This window comes from Mesoplodon mirus (assembly GCF_964341445.2).
Source record: "Mesoplodon mirus genome assembly, chromosome: 7".
NCBI lineage: Eukaryota > Metazoa > Chordata > Mammalia > Artiodactyla > Ziphiidae > Mesoplodon > Mesoplodon mirus.
Window position 1 is genome coordinate 46769786 of NC_138983.1, and position 21804 is coordinate 46791589.

The 21804-nt window shown below is 35.5% G+C and overlaps 1 protein-coding gene across 7 annotated transcripts in view; it reads left to right on the top strand.

Moving 5' to 3' along the window:
- Nucleotides 1-21804, top strand: part of DLG2 (discs large MAGUK scaffold protein 2) — a 1227261-nt gene that overhangs the window by 493501 nt on the left and 711956 nt on the right. Inside the window, exon 2 of one of the 7 annotated variants that reach the window (XM_082627350.1) lies at nt 20473-20535. The exons of the other annotated variants lie outside the window; for them this stretch is intronic. Within the exon in view, the coding sequence (XP_082483476.1) occupies nt 20533-20535 (3 nt within the window). The 5' untranslated portion in view covers nt 20473-20532. The remainder of the gene's footprint in view (nt 1-20472; nt 20536-21804) is intronic. 7 annotated transcript variants of the gene reach the window in all.

Consider the following 21804-nt stretch of genomic DNA (forward strand, 5'->3'; position numbering starts at 1 on the left):
AAAAAAAAAAAAAAGAGCGTGCTCCCTATTTTTAAGGACACTTCCAGAAATTACACACAAGAGTCAACTCATTCACTGACCAAAGATGGTTATATGGCTACATCTAACTGAGAGAAGTTAACATATTTAATTCTTTAGTGTGGTGACAGTTTCTAAGGAGAAGAGAATAGATATTCATAAGCAGCTAGAAGGCTCTGCTACAGTCACTCTGTATAGTAGTGTTCCTTATGAGGAGGTTTATTCTTTTAGAGGTTTATCTTTTAAGTTCTCATTCTTCTAACATAACCCATGCCTGCTGTAGAATAGAAGACACCTATGTTGTCATCTATTATCTGGACCTTGCCTTTGTCTCTATTATTAATTTCCAGGACTATTCATCCTCCTCAGTACCCATTCTATCTAAGGTTTCTATTTGTCTACTTCGCACTTTTGTAAAATTGCATGATTTTTCCTTTAACTGGAATGCTCTATCCCACTCCTACCTCTAGTCTATGAGCACTCTCTGTATCCATCCCCTATCCATCTTCGGTTGATCTTATTTTCAATTATTTGTTCACATACCTGCCCCCAACTAGACCATGAGCTCCTTGAAAATACAGACTATGGCTTATTTATTTCTAAATCCTCAGCACCTAGAACGTGACCAGAAAAAGAAAAAAGAAGTCACACTCAATGCATTCTTGAATAAATGAATGAAATGTGCAATGGAGGTATATATTCAGCCACTTATTTCATATTTTTTTGAAAATATTTGTTTATTAATGGTATGTCTAATATCAAGCAGCAAGCTGGATACTGAGATACCATGGTATGTAAGACAATGACTGTCTCTCCCTTAAGGAGTTTAAATTCATTATGAGGGAGATAAGCCATAAACAAATAGAATAATTCTAGTTGTGAAAGAGATTAATACAAAGGGGGAAAAAAACAAGTACCTATAATGCTGAGGGGCTACTAACAGGATACATTTCAGTTATTCATAAACATTTTTAGTTCTTATTTTTGTTGCATTCTTCATGGAAAAAAGTAGATTAAGAAGTTTGTGTTCTATCATGACAAATTCATGCCTCTGAGTATGGTTATAACCAAGAGAATTGTTAATTAGCTTCTTTTTTGAGTTCAGTGACTTGAAAAATTATAACATGCCAAGCTTTGGATATGGAGATTAATGTGATTGCTGACATTAATGGCTTAAAATAAATTATTATGGTAAATTAAACTCAATTAAAATTTGTGGGATGTTCATTTCTGTTGACTGGCTAAATGTTTATAATGAGAAACCCTTACTTATTCATAAATTATATTTATTGAGTGCTTGCTCAGTACTGGGTGCTGTTTTAAATGCTTTACATTCATTAATTAATTTAGTCCTCACATCAACCATTTTAGATAATGATCTAATCATCATCTTACAGATTAAAAAAAAAAACTGACAGAAAGGTAGGTTAACTAATATGGCCAAGGTCATGTAGCTGGTAAGTGAAGGAGCCACGACCCAAGCCCAAGCAGCGTCTGTGCTTTACACCCTCACTGCTCAAAAGAAGAGCCCCCAGACAAGCAGCATCAGCACCACTGGGCAGCTTGTTAAAAATGTAGATTCTCAGGCCCACCCCAGAACTACTGAATCTGAATCTGTATTTTTTAATAAGATCCTCAGATAATCCAAATTCATATCAAAATTGGAGAAGTGCTGGTCTAAACCACTATTCTATACTACCTTAGACTAGCTTAAGTTTGGGTATACTTTCAAATGCCAAGTGTTTATTTAGTTCCCTTTATTTCTGGGCCATACACTTTGTATCTTCTTTTAGCCCCCGGCCACGTAAGTGCTTGCTCAGAGAATATGCCCTTTCCATCTCTTACATTCTATAGCAGAATGCTACATCCACTCTGGGAATCTGGCTGCTTGTTGAGATTTAATTAAAATATTTGTCAAAAATACTGACACCATTGACCTCTGTTTTGCGAAGCCCTTGGGTCATGTGGATTAAGAGAAATGCGGTATCATCTCATCATTAAAAGTGGTTATACTATTACATTGGAAAAATTTGGAAGCCAGAGGTTATATGTCAATGTGAAAAGAACATTTTAAATCCTCCATTGATTTTCTCTCTCTGTGTTTGCTCTTTTTTATTACAGGGATACCTGCCAGCATCATTTTCTTCTTTCTCTGGTTTATAACTTTTCCATTAAAAAGTAATTTGAAAGACAGTATGACCAGAGAGTTTTATCTGTACCTTTCTTATAGTACTTTATCATTTTGTCTCAGGGTTATTTGAGTGCATACCGGGGTATAATTACAATCTCCAGCTTCTATAGAGTATATGTGAGAAACCATGAACTGTGCGAAGTGGTTTTCTTCCTTAGGTAGTTCATTTGATCCTCACCACAATTTTCTCATGGAGATATGATTATGATCCTCATTTAAGACATGAGGAAACTGAGGCCCAGAGAGTTTAAAAGCATACCCAAGGCTCATGGCTTGTAAACAGTGGAACTGGAATTGAACTCAGGCAGTCTGACTCCAGAGCCCCCCAGGCTTTACCAGTGTATGACACCAGCCAGCCAGGATTTCATCACAAGCAGCAAGTGTAGAAGTGGGCATAACAGTAGTAGGATTTACACATTGTTTTTTGCTAGATCCTGAAAGGCAGTTGTTAACTTACTTGTGTTTCTAAATTATAATTTTGGTCTCACAAAATTATACTTTTTAAATGGTAAATGTTTCAAACATCTTATTGTTCAAACAACCCCCTTTTCTTTCATACCTCATATTGGATGAGAATGTATAGCATTGAATTAGAATAACATGGGTGTTTGGTTTGAAGAACACTTAGCCAAAACTCTTGAGAACCACTTGGAATTTTTTCCCCCCAAATTGGCTGGCATGGACCACATATGAATTTGCAATACATAGTTAAGAGTAAAACTCTGACTAAAATCTGATTCCCTATTGGTAATAACTAACAATTGAGCAGTTGCCAAGAAGCATCAATTGAATAAGTGCCAATGAGGTTCAAGATAAAGGTGTCAAGGGCTAGTGTGCCAAAAACAGTTAGTCTCTAAATCCCTTTGAATCATAGTAAGTTTATGACTAATGCAGTTAAAAGAGGTATGATTGGATCTGACTAAAAAAGCAATAGAATTCTGGAAACTGTCCCCAGATAGTCAAGTTCAATGGAAGCTGGAAGGTGAGTAAGAGACTGATAGTCAAAAAAAGAGGTATTAGAGGAATACAAAAGTCTATCCTATCAATGAGGCAACCAGAAGAAGATGTCAGATACTTAGAAAAAAGCATTCATGAAATAGTTTATCATCTTAGTTTTAATTAAAATGAACATAAGATTTTACAGTCTTCCCATATAGCACCATAGATTCAAGCCTTTGAGTCCAGATTTTGTGGTATGAGAAGGTGTAATTTACTCATTCAACATACTTTTTGTTGTTGTTGTTTTAATTTTTTATTGAAGTATAGTTAATTTGCACTGTTGTATTAGTTTCTTATATACAGCAAAGTGATTCAGTTATATATATATAACTTTTTCATATTCTTTTCCATTATAGTTGATTACGAGATATGGAATATAGTTCCCTATGCAATACAGTAGGACCTTGTTGTTTATCTCTTTTATGTATAGTAGTCTGTACCTGTTAATCCCAAATTCTGAATTTATCCACCACCCCCCTTTTCCCTTTGGTAATCATAAGTTTGTTTTCCACGTCTATGAGTCTGTTTAGTAAATAAGTTCATTTATATCATATTTTAGATTCTGCATACTAGTGATATAATACGATATTTGTCTTTCTCTGTGTGACTTACTTAGTATGATAATCTCTAGGTCCAACCATGTTGCTGCAAATGGCATTATTGCATTCTTTTTTATGGCCTGAGTAGTATTCCATTGTATACACATACCACTTCTTCTTTATCCATTCATCAGTTGATAGACATTTAGGTTGCTTCCATGTCTTGCCTATTGTAAATAGTGCTGCTGTGAACATTGGGGTGTAAGTAGCTTTTCAAATTAGAGTTTTCTCCAAATAAATGCTCAGGAGTGAGATTACTGGATCATATGGAAACTCTATTTTTAATTTTTTAAGGAGCCTCCATAGTGTTCTCCATAGTGGCTGCACCAATTTACATTCCTGCCAACAGTGTAGGAGGGTTCTCTCTTCTCTACACCCTCTCCAGCATTTATTATTTGTAGACTTTTTGATGATGACCATTCTGACTGTTGTGAGGTGATACCTCATTGTAGTTTTGATTTGTATTTGCTTAATAATTAGCAGTGTTGAACATCTTTTCATGTGCTTAGTGGCCATCAGTATGTCTTGGCTTCTGCCCTCAAGATGTTTATAGTTTAATAGGAGAAAACTAAACTGTGGTGGACAAATAACTATAACTCGTTATAGGTGCCATGACAGAAGCAGATAAATGGCACATTGGGGACCCAAATATGGGGGTGCTCAATTCTCTTTGCAGTTTTTTATGATCTTCATGACCTGAGCGAATCTCATCCAATGCCTGGCTTCCTTTATATCCATATCGACTGTATGTTTCTCTCCCTAGGCCTCAATCCCTCTGGTCACACAGAATTTGTTTTTCGAGTCATTCCATGATCTTTCCTAACCTGCATGCTTTTGCATATGTTCTCCTCTATGCCTGGAGTATCTTTTTTTATCTCCATCTGACAAAATCTGGTTCCTCTTTAGGGCAGAGCCTCCTGAAATGCCACCTTCTCTGTGAAGCCTTCCCCCTTCTCCTGTTAATTGCACCCTCCTCTGTGTTCCAGTGAAGTTTAAACTTAGCTCTGTTGTAGCACATGTCACATTATATTTGGTTATGCATCTGTAACTCCCAGAGGCAAAGATTCTGTCTTTATATCTGCCCCAGGATTTATCAGAGTGCCTGACGTGTATTGGGCTTCCAGGAAGTGATTTTGGTTTGGTTCGATTTGGTTTTTGACACACAAAGGGATGAAATAAGTTGATTTAAGTCTTTCTGTAACCTATTTTCTTTTTTGGCCCATGATACAGATAGTCAGTTGATACATATTATGGTACATGTGCTCTTGGCAGTAGTACTTCTAATTGATTCTACACTGACCTATTTGAGGTTTAAAAGCATGTTTGACTAAGGAGTCTGTGTTTGACCTGTCTTCACATTGTTAGGGATTTATATGGCTTTTCCATTTCTGAATTAGAATGAAGGGTATCAGGCTGGTCCTGTATGAGTGAATTAACTTTCTTAAACATTATGCCTGATTTCAGGAGGTGCCTGTTTAAGCTAGGCAGCTCTGAAAAACTAGAGAATTTGTAATCTGCTATTCCAAATGAATCAAAACCAATAAGCATAAGTTAAATAAATACCATCCTTAATAAGTAATAACACAAAAATATTTCTGTTAAAATATGCTTAAAATATGTTGTATCCTAGTTGGAAGATTGCTTATAAGTCTAACAAAATTTTGAATAAAAATTGAGCAATAGGGCTTCCCTGGTGGCGCAGTGGTTAAGAATCCGCCTGCCAATGCAGGACACATGGGTTCGAGCCCTGGTCCGGGAAGATCCCACATGCCGCGGAGCAGCTAGGCCCATGCTCCAGAACTACCGAGACTGTGCTCTAGAGCCCACAAGCCACAACTACTGAGCCCACGTGCCACAGCTACTGAAGCCCATGTGCCTAGGGCCCATGCTCTGCAACAAGAGAAGCCACCGTAATGAGAAGCCCGTGCACCACAGTGAAGAGTAGCCCCCGCTCACCACAACTAGAGAAAAGCCTGCGCACAGCAATGAAGACCCAACACAGCCAAAAATAAATAAATAAATTTGTTTTTTTAAAAAATTGAGCAATAAATTTACATAGACTTATCATGGTGATCACTTTGAAATGTATAGAAATACCAAATCACTATGTTGTCTAACAGGAACTAACATAATGTTGTAGGTCAATTATACTTCAAAATCAAACAAACAAATAAACTCATAGGAAAAGAGATCAGATTTGTGGTTATCAGAGGCAGGGATTGGTGGTAGGACACACTGGATAAAAGCAGTCAAACAGTACAAACTTCCAGTTATAGGGTAAAGAAGTACTAGGGATCTAGCATACAACATGATACATATAATTAAGACTGCTGCGTGTTATATGTGAAAGTTGTTAAGAGAGTAAATCCTGAGTTCTCATCACAAACATTTTTTCTATTTCTTTAAGTTTCTATCTATATGAGATGATGGATGCTCACTAAACTTATTGTTATAATCATTTTATGACATATGTAAGTCAAATCATTAGGCTATGCACCTTAAGCTTATACAGTGCTGTGTGTCAATTGTATCTCAATAAAACTGGAAGAAGAAAGCAAACAAACATGTAGTTTGCAATATAAATATGAGCAATAAGTTGACTATACAAAGGTATTATTTAAGCTTACATATTTGTTTTATAAATATATTTTGAAGCAACTTCTGGTAAAAGAGTGTGATTAATGCTATGGGAAACATAAAGGTGAGAAATATAGAAACTTCATCCTCCAAGGAATCTACACTGGGGGAAAGGACAAGGTTTGGAGAGAAGTGCACCTCCATGTCTCATTGCTGTGTGTGTCCCATCATGGTGGCACAGAGCTGGTGGCAAAAAAAGCACAACAAAAGACAAAACTGCCTTGAATCATATTCTAGTGGAATGATCCATAGTAGAATATCCTTGGGAAAGGGGGGGAGGGATAAATTAGGAGTTTGGGGTTAACATATACACACTACTATATATAAAATAGATAACCAACAAGGACCTACTGTATAGCACAGGGAACTATGCTTAACATTTTGTAATAACCTATAAGGGAAAAGAATCTGAAAAAATAGATATATGTGTATATGTATAACTGAATCACTTTACTGTCCACCTGAAATTAAAACAACAATGTAAATCAACTATACTTCAATTAAAAAAAATAATAGAATATCCTGCATAAAAAAGAATAAGTCAGTTTGGGATGATTAAAAACCCTGACACAAGACGTTCCTGGTGTTGGGGAAAGAATTGTCATCTCCAGATCCCCAGAGCAGGGTTTAAAGTTGGAGGAACTGATGCTAATCTCTCTGAACCTAGCTTTCTCAGTTGTCAGTGAGGCTAATGATCGCTGCCGTACAGTTTGCATGAGTGTTTGTTATATGTATGTGTGTGTCTATGTAGAAAAATAAGGGAATACATAAAAATCATACCATAAGCTCTTAAATGCTTTCCATATATTGTTGTTAATAAGTCATTCGTTCATTTATTACAGAAATATTTATTAAATACATTTACTATGCATGAGACCTTATGTGATGTACCACTGCAGCAAAGAGGACTAAGATACAGAGCCCATGTCTTCATGGAGGTCTCAGGCTTGTAGATGATCAAGATATGTAAAAAGACAAATGAAACTCGATATGATAACTATGAAGAGGGAGTAAGAAGTACTGTGAGACACAAGCAAGGGTGTAATTAATATTATTGAGTTCAGTAGAAGCAAATGTTTTAATAAATAAATCTTTATTTTAAAAAAAGATTTTATAAAAATCTTAATGTATAGAAAGGAGTCCCCGAGGGAGATAAGGTTTAGGGAAGGGCAATCCATGGGGAAAGGAAAATATAAAGAAAAACTCAGGGAGATTGGGATTTACATATATACACTAATATGTATAAAATAGATAACTAATAAGAACCTGCTGTATAAAAAAATAAATTAATTAAATTTAAAAAATAATAATAATAAAATAAAAAGAAAGACTCAGAGAAAGCTTAGCAAATGCAGTAAGCTGTTTCTAGTTTGGGGTAGTAGGAATAAGGTCTGCAAGCTGAGGAGTGGGGAGAGATGACAGAACAGGTGGTTGTAACTATAGCGGTATAGCATGACACAGCAGTTAAGAGCATTGGCTCATCCAGACTGCTGGGGTTTGAATTCCTGCTCTGTGGCCCGCATGACCTTGAGCAGTGACCTTAGCTTCCTCCTCCATGAGATGGCGGTAATGATAGTACCTATCATAAGGTTGTTTGAGGACTACATCAGGTAATATATGTAAGGTCCTGAGAAAAGTGCCTAGAACATCATATAGAGTATATGTCTTAGTTGTTATTATTATCATGATTTCCCCCAGCCTATTCCTAGGAAATAATGTATATTGCCATTGATCCTTTATTCTGACTTTCCCATGTATTATTTTATTGAAGGATTCCCAACATAAAAGTGAGGCGGACAGTGAAAGAGCTTTGTCAGGCTTGGTCATTGAGATAGAGGCAACCCAGGATGGGGTTGCCTGACTCTTAACTGGCTGCTCCAACCTTCCTCCTGGTAACACCATTCTTCCTGGCTAAATTCCTGCACTCAGGAAATGACTACTTCCTCTAGCCTAGGTTAGAGCTCTCTGTTGCACCCTTCTTCAAAGTCTTTATAACCTTTCTGTTGAAATAAAGTCAGTGATGTCTGGGCAGCAGTGGGGATGGACATGTGTGAGGAGATGGGGAGATGAGTATTGTGTGGATGGAGAAGCTCTCTATCTTCCATTCTCCACTTCTTCCTGCCAAGGACCTGGACTCCTAGACCCTGACCCTTGGACTAGAAAGGCAGGCCTCTATAAAGGTGGGAGGAGACCACTCTTCTCTCACCTGGCCTTCTTGGTGGGTTGATATTAGAGTGTGTGTCAAAAAGAGGGTAGAAGGGTAGAAAAGATGATGTGACCTTTATATCCATGTATGATGAAAATTGTTGTATATTTTTTTCCAATTAATGGCCTTAAGAGAGAGACCTGTGTACCTCCAAAGGCTGGGGCAGGAGCAAGAGGCTCTATGGTGGGCTGGCCCTGGTTCAACCATGTATAACATGGCCCACTGAATGCTGCACACAGGATAATAAAATGTGCGAATATTGGTGTATAGAAAAATACAGGGAAGTATCTTAAGAGAAGTTAAGTTTCTAGAAATCTGTTGTGTAGATTTATCCACCCAGAAAAGCACATCTTCCACACTATTTTCTGTCTCAGGCAATTTCTTATCCAGGACAATAACATTTTGTTCAATTCTGTGGTGCTTCCTGGTCTGACCACCACTGAATCTCTCCTCATTGTTGGGTCATGTGTCCTATTTTTACAATACAACCTGATGTTTTCTATTGCCATCCCATCTTAGTATTGAATTAGTCCTTATAAGCTCTAATCATGCTCATCTTAATATTATTTGGGAGCTGAACAATAACAGATCCTAGAACATTTTGGCCTGTTCAGGAATCTGACCCTGCTGTACTCCTGCCACATTGGAGAAAGATTTAATAGCAGAGAGATATGCTCAGGATTCCCATTACACAGACCTAATGAGTTTCATAAAATATACCCAAGTATTAAACTCATTAACATCTTCATTATGCCATGCATTAGCCAAGGATTTTATTACCTTTTCTGTTCATTTGCAATCTGACCAAATTAGTCATCTGATCTTAGTATCTTTCCCATTAATAGGAATTAGAGAGGGTTTTTATTAGTCATTTAATTGGTTTTAAACATATGTTTCTACATCCATCATTAAGCTCTAGAGTAGATTTCTATAAATTGATGAGAGTGGAGTAGGTAGAAGCTACAGCGTGTGACTTTGTACATGCCTACTGATCTCTCTGGGTGAGTGTCGGGCTCTCAGGCTGTACAACCAGAATATTGATGCCCATCTCCTAAAGTTGTGGTGAGATGAGATTAGATGATATATGTGAAAATATTTTATACACTTTAATGAACATAAGGAAAATTGGATATTGTTATTAAATAACCAAGGAAGAGAAGTCTGCTTTATAGACCTTTCTTCTCATTTGTGTCTTTCTTGCAATATGAACTGTAGTTGAATTCTGAATTATACTCGTAAGTGTATTAAAACTTAAAAAAGATGTTATAGTATGACTTCTCTGTGAAATGTCATCAGAAATTAATGTATTATAAACACCAGCACTTATAAATATTGAAATACACTGATTGCTATATTAAGACTATCATTGTATCAATGTACTAACAGTATGTACTACTAGTTCTTTAGTCATTTATTTAACATTAATAGAATAATAACTGTAAATGTTAAAAGAAATAGAAAAATGGATATGGTTTTTTCTATGTATTTAAAATTGAATGTCATAGGACAATCAAATTCATTCATTCATTCATTCACTCAGCAAGCATTTGCTAAGTTTCTAACATGAGGCAAATGTCGCACTAGTTACTAGTGATAAGCAAATGAAAAGAGAGAGAGTTCCAGCTTTCAAATGCCTAAGCTAACCCCAACTCCCAGTTCTCTTAAGAGAAAGCATTCTCTGATATTTCTTAGAAAAGTTGAAAGGAATCTTCTTGGCAAAAACAGGGAATGTAAAAGGTGTTTTCTTTAAATGTGGCATGTGCGCATCAAACTGAACAGGTATAAGTAAGAAAACTTCTGATAGAAAAATATCCTGGGGGAAACTTAAAAAATTCTTTGCTATTCAGCACTTTACATAAACAGCATTAATGGGAAGATTTGCTTCCTAATATTAAATTTTAATGGTTGTACAAATACAGGCCTTTTTTTATTTCACATAATCAGGCTGCTTCAGAGACTGCATGTGACACTATTTCAGCTAATATAAATTCTTCATAATATAAACAGTCAGTATGCTCAATCCCCTTAGCTCATTTGGTTAAGGGAATTGAGCATACATTAAAAATAATGTAATTTTTATACATTATTGGGCTTTTATTCCTCTTTCATTAGCAAAACTTCTTAAGTGTATAATTGTTATACATGTGTTAGAAGACTGATATTATTCCCTAAGTATACTAATTTATAGATCAGCATTGCCCAAGTTATAGTTTTGTTTTATACAACTCTATCTTGATTTTCAATTGAGTTTGTTAACACCACAGGTGAAACATAGGAACCAGTGGAATTAAGTTTTTGTGTATGTTTTGTGAATTCTCTCCTTGGGGTCACTGGGACATTTGAAAAACATATGGTTAAAAAATAGTAATAATCTCTAGCTTTTGTGTGAAGCACTGAGTATTAGAGATATATATTAAGCACTAACTATGTGCAGGTCTACGTACTGTGTATAAATCAGTAATCTGTGGTCTACTCCCTTAAGGAATCTAGTAGAAGAGATAAGAGAAGATATTACCAAAGTTCAGGGCCCAAAGCGATGAGTCTCTGCACAGAGCTTGGTACTTAATGAATATTTGTGGAATGAATAAATCAATGAAGTAAAAGAACACACAAAGAGAGATACTGACTAAGAAGACTATTTTTAGCAGATGTCTCAGGGAAATTTTCAGGGTGAAAGTGAGACATTTGGTAGAGTGGTAGAATTTGGACATGAAGGAATTCCAGAAAGGAGGAGCAACATAAGGTTTTACCTAGATTTTTTCTGTTTATTTTTCTAATTGTTCTTTAGAATCTGAATTTATTATAAATAAACAACTAGAAATAAGAACCTCGTTACAGTACATACAAAGGGGCAACTTTAAAACCAATACACTAAAAAGATTGAATGACTACCAAAAGAAACCCAGATGTAAGCTGACTGCAGGTCCTGAGCATTACAAAAACAAAACGTTAGCCATAAATCTGAATATTCCATGCAGGCCCACGTATGTATCTCCGGGTGGAAGGAGAGTGCTTGAACAATCTTAGGGTTTTCTCACCACCCTGAAGAAACTCATTGAAGGGTAAGCAAACATTTGCCTCAAGAGAGAGGAATAGCAAATAGTTCAGGGATCCTGGTACAATCTGTTTCTTTTTCCTTAATGATTTGTTATGATTTAATAAATACTTACCATGTTCCAACTACTATATTAATTCTAAAAAATAAACCCTAAAGTTTTCTTTATTTCTATTTTACAAATGAGGTAAAACTCAAAGATATATACTTAGTGATTTTTCAAAAATTATAATTTTAGTGTCAAAACTAGGATTTAAATGTCTTTTCAATCCTCAAGTCCAAGCTCTCTCTACATTAGGCTATCTCCTACTCCAGAGAAAAAGTACAAAGGATTTAGAGGCAAAACCTTGAGTTCAAGTTCGGGTTCAGCCACTACTTAATGTTGTGACAATATCTAAGCCAACTAGAGACAAAGAACCCACTTAAGAAACTGTTATAACAGATCAGGATGGAGAAAATGTGTATGTGTAAGATATTACCAGTGAAAATAGAGATTGGAATAGATTTCAGAAATTCTCAGGGTAGAGTCAGCGTGTCTTGGCAACCAATGTAATGTATTATCTTGGTATTTACAGTATTCATTATATGATCTGTTTTTCCTGAAGTATGGTCTTTGGAACATTAGCTCTGGGAGAAACTACATAGGAGTTAAGGTAACAGTAGCTGCTGTACCAAACCCTGAGAGTTCAGGCTCTTAATACAACAGAAATACTTTTTTTTCACCTAACAGTCTAATGAAGGGTTTCTCAACCTTAGCACTATTAACATTTTGGACTAGATAATACTTTGTTGTTGGGGGCTGTTCTGTGCATCATGGAATAATAGCAGCATTCCCTACCTCTACCCAGTAATGTCAGTACCACCCCCTCCTCAAATGTGATAACCAAAAATATTTCCGGATATTGCCAAATGTCTCCTCAGAGACAAAAATCACTGGTCTAATATATATTCTGGCTACTGAGAACTTTCCTCCACACAGTGATACAAAAGCCCAAGTTTCTTTCATCTTGAGGGCCTGTCATTGTCCTTGGTACCAGCTGACAAAGGAGTAAGAGATCATAGGGAAGGAATACCCATTTCTCAAAAGCCTTGTTTCGGAAAGTTACTCACATTATTTTCCCTTAAATTCCATTGGCATGAATCAGTCACGTGATCATACTTAGTAGCAAAAGGAGCCAGGAAATATACTCCTTAGCTGGAAGTTTTTTCCCATTCCACTTTCTACTATGGAAAAGAAAGCACAACTTTGAACAGCTAGCCATCTCTGCCATAGTCTGAACTAAAAGAAATTTCCCTAGTCATAGATGTTCGTAAAATCTTCAAATTATATTCCTCCATTAAAGACTCACAAAGCACATTAGCACTTTAAAGTCTCTGAACAGTTCAGCATGAAATATATTTGTTCAACTTTGTGTAACTTAATATGCCTCGAATATATTTGACTTACAGAATATCTTCCTTGCTTTTTGGGGTTATTTTGAGGTAATATCAGTGTTCTACTGAACCCTGGAAAATGGTCATCATGTCTCTTACTTTTCCTCTTTTTCCTGCCAGTTTATTTCTGGTTCCTTTCAGAGGTATTAGAACCTTGACTAGACAACGGGCAGGACGAAGCTCAAACGGGTAATGGACAGTTTGACTATATTCATTGATTTGTTAGTTTAGGAGACATTCTGCCTAGCCCCATCTATTGATTTGATATTGGCTAATAATGATCATGCTTTTTTAGTAATTGAACTTCTTTATACCGTTAACTCATTTTTTTAGGAGCTGAATATGAGCTAACCACTCATATACATACTGTCTCCTCCAGTTGTTACTTTATTTGATGATTGCATAATGACAGTTATTGAATGCAGAAATACAAAACCCCTTTATTCATTATAATTCATTTATGTAGTGGGGAATCATAAAATGTTCACCATATTTAAGCTTCTTAATACCTGAATTACCACAGGCAATATAATGTTCTCTATGCCGTTAATAACCCACTATAAAATCTCTCCACTGATTTCCTGTATCAACCTTATTATATCCTTCATGCTTCCAATTGCACATCCCCTGCTTCTTTTATTCTCCTTACTTATGTCTACACTTTTCAACATATGTCATAGTTTGCTCTGTTCCCTATTCTTTGTCTTCATTTTCCCCCATCCCCAAATTAGACAAGTTTATTCTTTACATCTTTCTCTTTCTTAACTCATCACTCATTTGAACCCAAATACATTACAATTATGTCCGTTTTGTGATAACCTATTAGACAAACAAAATGCTTACATATAAAACAGAAATATTAGAGATACAGATTTCTATTACAATGTGGTAGGCAGAGTTTTGGTCCCCGTGATCTCTGCCAATTGGTGTCATTCCTGTGTAATGTCACTGTATTACATGGCAAAAGGAAATATGCAGATGCAACTAAGATTCCTAATAAACTGACCTTAAGATAGATTATCTTGGATTTTCTGGATGGGTCCAATATAGTTACAGGATCCCTTAAAATCAGGAGAGGAAGTCAGAGAGGTCTGAAGCATGCAAAGTACTGGCCTGTCATTGCTGCTTGAAGCATTAAAAGACCACATGAAAAGTGTGAGAAAGAAATCAGTTCAACCACTGAACCTGAACCCTAGGCTCCAGATGAAAACCACAACCCTGGATGATACCTTGATTTATCCCAGTGAGACTCTGAGTGTGGAGTCTAGTCATGCCATATCAGACTTCTGACCTAGAGAGATAGGAGCTAATAAATAACTATTGTTTTAAGCCACTAAATTTGTGGCAACTTGTTATGTAGCGATAGAAAACTAAAACATAGGGAGCAAGTCAGTTCTTCCCTTTCCAGAACAGCCATACTGGAATTTTTTAAGCAGTGAGCAATTGTAATACACTAAAGTTTTATGCTGGTTCAAAGAAATTGCCCAATACATTACTTTTCTAGACATTTCTACACTAAAAATGAGGTAATCCTGTTCATGACCAGTGATGGTGCTTCTTCTCTTTTCATGCCATACTGTGCCTCTATTTATTCCCCTTCGTCAGTGATTTTTTGTTTCTACTGATGCTAGACCCTCTGTTGATATCATCAAACTTATCATGCTCACTAGTAACATTACTAGTGCTCCCCAATATCCCCAGTATCTGGTTCTCCTCTCCTTCATGGGCACTTAGAACAATACCTTTCCTAGCCTCTCAGAGTTTAGGCAGGGTCTTGTGATTAATTCTAGCCAATGGACTATGAACTGAGGTGGTGAAAAGCCCCCCCTTTTTTTTTCCTTTAGAATTATTTTATTAAATCATAAATGTACAACAGCTTCTTAACTCTACACACGCACTTAAATTTTTTTTAAAGGAAAAACGTTATGTCTTGTTACACCATGATCCTGGCTAATAGCTTTTCAAAACTTTGAGAAAAATCTTTAAAAAGGTTTCACATGTCACCTGAAACTTACAAATTTAACATTATCAAAGAAGGAATGCTTCTACACTCTTACAAAGACCACTAGAAAGAAACAACAATTAAAAGCCCCCTCTTGACCTTCGGCTTTTAAGGAATGGCCTGGAGAACTGCTCAACTTTAAGATTTGTTTAAGAAACAATATTTGTAGCATTAAGGTACTGAAGTTCAGGGGTTAATTTTGTTCAACAGTATACCCTAACCTATCCTGACCAGTGCAGGTAGAGCAAGGATAAGTTCTACCCAGTGACAATATTTTGCTAGGTTTCTGGATTATTCTTGATTATATAGAAATCAAACCAAGACACTATGCCTAAAATCACATGAAAGTTTTTTAATTTGTGTTGAATGAAAATTCAGAATATGATTTTTGAAAAGCAAAACTAAGATTTGACAAGTTTTGGACTTGTGTATGATTAAAACAGGCACATGCTTAATTCCCCCAAGCAAAGTCTCTACTGTGATCCATACTCTTTTTCCTGTGATTTTCTTTGAAGCTGCTTCATTCGTTTGAAGCTCACCTTGAAGAACTGAGCATCTCCAAGACAGTCATTATTTCTTCACTGTGACATGACTAATAGCTTCTGCCATAGGTGACAATTCTTTGCAGTCTTTCCCTTCCTTTTCTTTTTTAAGATTTGTATTGAAATGTATCTTCTTCAAATGGATACGTTTATACCTATCCAGACTTAATCACATTTATAATATGTGATAACTCTTTTCAATAGATTACCTAACTGCCTGAAAAGATAGCCACTCTTAAGATAAAACCAAGATGATTTTCTCTCACAGTCAAGTTGGAAAACATCCAGACAGTTGGTGATCTATTCAATAAGGGGAATGAGGAGGAGAGCTGTAAATTGAATGTACTAGTTATGGTTCTCTTGTGAAATTAAAACTAGCTGAGCTTTAATTTCCAACCTGAGAATTCATAGGCACATACATTTAAAAAGCTGAGCTGAGAATACACTCTGGCTAAATTTGATTTTATCTAACTTCCAGCATTAGTTCTCCATCTTGAGCTCCCAGAGCAGAGAAACAATGATCTACAAAGTTTGCAGTGATCAGGCTTGGGCTTTTGAAGGATTTATTTATTTAAAAAATAGGACAAGACACCTGTTTTGGATCTGAATTTATAGCTCAGCATTCATGTCAGTATTTGTAATATTCATCATCATCTTCTTTCCACCAATTCTACTATGTTTGTGCTTTTTCTCACTAAATATTAAATTTCTTTTATTTCTTGTTTGTTTTTTAAATTAGTATTTTATTTTGTTACTGACAAGAATAAGTAGAATAATAGTCCATTGGGTCATCTGACCTTTGTGTGACTAATATAGCCAAACATATTAAGAACAAATGAAGAAATGATTGTAGTGAAATTTAAGACTATATTATTTTTGGTATGGTCTCCTCCTTTAAAGCTAGTGGAATAAAAACCGCAATATTTCTCAAATTTTAATGTGCCCAGGAATCACCCAAATATCTTGTTAAAATTCACATTTTGATTCAGTAGGTCTGGGATAGTTCTGAAAATTTTGCACTTTTAAGAAGCTCTCTGATGATGCTGATGCTACTGATCTATGCTTTGGTGCTTTGGTCCTTTAAGTAGCTTACCTCTAAAGCATTCATTCATTCATTCATTCAGTCAGTCAGTCAGTCAATGGATATTTATTAAGCCCCCAATATGAGCTAGGCCTTTTAGATTTAAAGATAGGACATTTCCTTGCTCTTAAGGAGCTTCCATTCTAGCAAAGTTAAGCTCAAACGCAAATAACTAATGAAAAATTTAAAAAGTAATGTAATTGAGATGACTGCAAAGGCTATAGAAGGTCAGATAGGGAGTGATTAATTCTTCTTGCAGTGCAGCAAGAAGGTGGGAGCTGGCAATGGAAGACTTCCTCTGACCTAAGACTTAAGAACTAGGAGTTCTTTCATTTTGAGGATTTATCTTTGCTGGAACAAGGCCTAAGGAATTGGTGAACTATGTGAGCAGCTACTCCTACAAGTAAAGAATACTAAGGGGCTTCCCTGGTGGCGCAGTGGTTGAGAGTCAGCCTGCCGATGCAGGGGACACGGGTTCGTGCCCCGGTCTGGGAAGATCCCACGTGCCGCAGAGCGGCTAGGCCCGTGAGCCATGGCCGCTGAGCCTGCGCATCCGGAGCCTGTGCTCCGCAACGGGAGAGGCCACAACAGTGAGAGGCCCGCGTACCGCAAAAAAAAAAAAAAAAAAAAAAATACTAAGAATGTGGCTCACAACCTGACGACAATTTCAGATGGGTACTATCCTCATCTCCCCACCGACCAAAAAAAAAAAAAAAAAAAAAGTGAAAGCAAGTACAATAGTTGAATTCAGTTAAATGACCAATTAGAAATGAGTCATTAACCACTTATTTTCAATTCAGATAAAGACAATTCAAATGCATACTTGATGGTTTCTATATAGGTTTTAAGTAGACAAATCATTTGACCTCTTGTCATCACCTCCTAAAAAAAATTATTTGCAAAGGTAGATTTATCTTTAAGTTAATATGCTTAAAGGTCATATGCTCCAGGTCATTTATTTTAACAGCCCTTTCTAAGACCCTAAGAAAAATTTTAGCAAACTTGTTCTTATAATTTTGTGTATTTGAAAAAAAAAAAAAAGCTCCCCAAATTGTGTAAGATTCAGACTCCACGAAACCTGGCTCCACTCCTGAAAGCATACCTTCTATTGTAAGAATGATTACAGTTTTAGTGTTTGCTTTGAGGAATGTGTTCTGGCATCACTATAATTGCTAAATGATATTTAATCAGTTTTCATACAGTTGAGCTCTGCAGGTAATAAACAACCCAAAGAAAGGAACTCTCCAGGGATGATAAAAATTATCTCTTGCTCATGAATATTACATTTGCTCATTTTCTACAGATGGATGATTTCATTTGAAAGTGACAGAAAAGCACAGAGCAGCCTGCATGAAGTGAACAGTGCTTACTGTAGATGGATCATAATGAAATCAGCATCTTGGCATAACTGTTGATGTGCAATGTTCTGAGCCCCTCTCCTTGAGGATCTATACAAATCCATCCTCTTTCCCTTATATTAGAATGGAAGTATAGTATATATTCTAAGTTTAGAAATATTGAAGCCATGTATTCTATTTAATTTTGAGTAATGTGTCTTATCTCCACAACAAACAAATGCTGAATATAATTAGTCCTTTTTTTTCCCTACACAGTTAAATTTGATTCTTATAGCCTAAGTTTCCTGTAGGTGATAAAACTGGATAACATCTTTTTTAAACATAGTCATAATATAATCCTAAGGAAGGTCTACTTGCTCTTGGTTAAAAATTTTCTTTTTTTTTTTTTTAGTGTTATTTTTTGTCTAAAGTAATAGGGAAATTTGGATAGTAGGCGTGCTCTTGTAATATATACCTGTAGGTTTATCTTTTTTCCTTTTTTAACCTTTTAAAATTAAATTATTCAAAATAATTTTTGAAAGCTTCTCTTGCACAAGATGTGCCCTCCCAGAAGCAGCCAGTACTCTGATTTCTTTCTCCATAAATGAGTTTTGCCTGTCCTTAAACTCATATAAGTGGAATTATGTACATATGTGCTTTGTTCTGGTTTCTTTCACTCAACATGTTTTAAAGATTTATCCATATTGCAGTGTGTATCAGGAACTTGTCCCTTTTATTTCTAAGTAGTATTCCATTGTATGAATATATCACAACTTGTTTATCCATTTACCTATTAATAGGCATTTCAGTTTCCTATATTTTGCTGTTGTGAATAAAGCTGCAGTGAAGATTCTTGTACAAGTCTTTCTGTGGACATATGTTTTATTTTGGGTAAATATCTGAAAGTAGAGTTTCTAGATCATTAAGTAGACATGTGTTTGACTCTAACAAGAAACTGCAAGTGTTTAATAAGGACCTGCCAGACAAATTCTATATTGGTTGTTCCATTTTACACTCATACTAGCAATGTATGAGAGAGCAAGTAGCTCTGCATCCTCTCCAACATTTGGTATTGTTAGTCATTTTAATTTTAACCATTCCAGTGAGTATAGAGTGGCATCTCTATAGTTTTGATTTGCATTTCCCTTATGACTAACAATTTTGAGCATCCTTTTATATATTTATTACTCATTCATATATCCTCTCCTGCAAAATATCAGTCTAAGTCTTTGCCCATTTTTTAAAATAGGCTTCTTATTTTGGAATAATTATAGATTTACAAAATATTTGAAATGATTGCCCAGAGAGTTCCTTTATATCTCTCACCCAGTTTTTCCCATTGATAACACTTTACATTACCATGGTATATTTGTCAATATTAAGAACCCAACATTGGTACACTACTATTAGCTAATTCCAGACTTTATTTAGATTTCATCAGTGTTTCCATGACTGTACACTTTCTCTTCCAAGATTCAGTCCAAGGTTCCACAGTGCATTTCTTTGTCATGGGATTCCATGTCCTCTAGTCTGTGACAATTTCTCAGTCTTTCTTTCCTTGTTTCTTGTGACCTTGATGATCTTGAGGAATATTGACCAGGTATCCTATAGAATGACCCCAATCTGGATTTGTCTGATTTTTTTCTCTTTCATGATTAGAGTTATGGATTGTTGAAAGAATACCACAGAAATCAAGTGTTCTCATCACATTATATGAAGGGATATATGATATCTACATGTCATTCCTGGCAATGTTAACCTTTATCACTTGGTTAAAGTAATGTTTCTAGGTTCTTTCAAGAGAGAGTACTAGGTAGTATTTGTATGTATATTATCCCATGTAACCATTATAATCTATAATTTGTATATATTTTCATTTGTGTGCTGAGTCTATATAAACAGGAGTTCTTATTGATGTCTCTGACTCTAATCCAATTTGATAGGATTTATTCTAGACTTCCTCTCTTTCTTATCTGTAACTTCCTACACCCCTACCCTCTGACAGTGAGAAGCCTGCCTTCCACTATCTACCATCCTTTTGCTTACTTGTTTAATACCAGTGCACATGTACAGTAGCCTCAAACTTTTTTGTTTGAATTCTTGTGAGAAATAAATGTATCAGAATACAGTGTTTATGTACAGTAATGGGTCCTTTTATTTTTAACCATACAGTTTCTGGTCAAAACAACATTTTCCAAAGTTACTTAGGTCTCCTCCTTTTTTCCCATTTAAAAAATAATTGTGTTGTTGACTTTTTTATTATTCATTTGTAAGGATTTTTTTATATATTCAGGATGCAGTTTGTTTTGGGATGTTTACTTTGCAAATATTCTTTCCCAGACTGTTACTTACATTTTTATTTTCTTTACAGTGACTTTTGACAAGAAGAAGTTGAAATTTTTGTGAAGTCCAGTTTATCAAATTTTCTTTTATGGTTAGTGCCTTTTGCATTCTAAAATACCTTTGCCTATCTCCAGGTCACAAAATTCTTCTTTTAAAATGATTTTTTAAATGTTTTCTTCATGAATTATATAGTTCTAGCTTTTACATATAGACCTTCAATCCATCACAAATTAGATTTTGTGTATGATGTGAGATAGATGTTGAGGTTCAATTTTGCCTATACAGATATCTAGTTGATCTAGCATGATTTATCTACACTTTTTCACATCCGAAACCACATGCAGAATTTTCCTACCTGACTTTCCTCTGCTCTGTTTATGTAAGTTCCAGTTTCCCTAATACTGATAAAGGGTTAGCACTCCTTTCATACTTTTCAATCTTACCCCTAATTCTGATGAACCATTTATTTGACTATTTTTACATAGTTGTCTTGGTTTTATGTCTGTTTTTTAAGAAGCTGTGCAATTTATTTACAAAAACATTCATGTTTTTTTCGCATATTTTGATGTTACATTATCTATAAAATAATACTGTTGTGCCAGTTATTTGTTCCCTTGTGCTCTCCTACAACTGGAGTAAACTGTCAATTGTAGGCCTGTTCAGTACATTTCAGTTTCTTTAAAAATAAAATCAAGAAAAAAATCTGTTTACCTTTTCTCAAATACATTTCCCTAAAACTCTTGCTTCTTCTGAGAATTCCTAATAGACAAAAAATTTCAGTAAGTGTAGGCTCTAACTTTACTTCCTGCATTTTGCATTGAAAGCATTATGATATCATAGAAAGAACATCACAGGCTTTAGTTTCTGAAGAATGAGAATTAATATACACTTGTTAACATTTTGTCCTGCATGACCTTGGGCTAGACATGTTCTCATGTATAAAATGGGAATAATAGTATTTACTTCATACAGTGGGTGTGAAGCTTAAATTAGTTATCAAGCCAGACTATCTATACCTTTGGGTAAACAGAAGTGGTCCAGGAAGGTACTCAAACCAAAGGAAAAATACGACTCATTTTTTTAGATCATTATGCAGAGATTTGAGGGAGAAGTTTATTAGTATCATATATATATTGTTTTAATTTTAAAGATGAAGTATGAGATAATAATTAACTTTGGATAGGGGCTAGGGAAGCAGTATGTAAGCTATGCCTCCAAATATTTTGTCTCTCAATTCAGTCGTTTTATAGCCATTACACAGTTTAGTGAAAATATTTGGAAACCTCTAGGTTGACCCATAAACAGTGTCCAGAATTGCTTGGCACACAGCAGGGGCTAACTAAACCTTGGCTGTTATTTT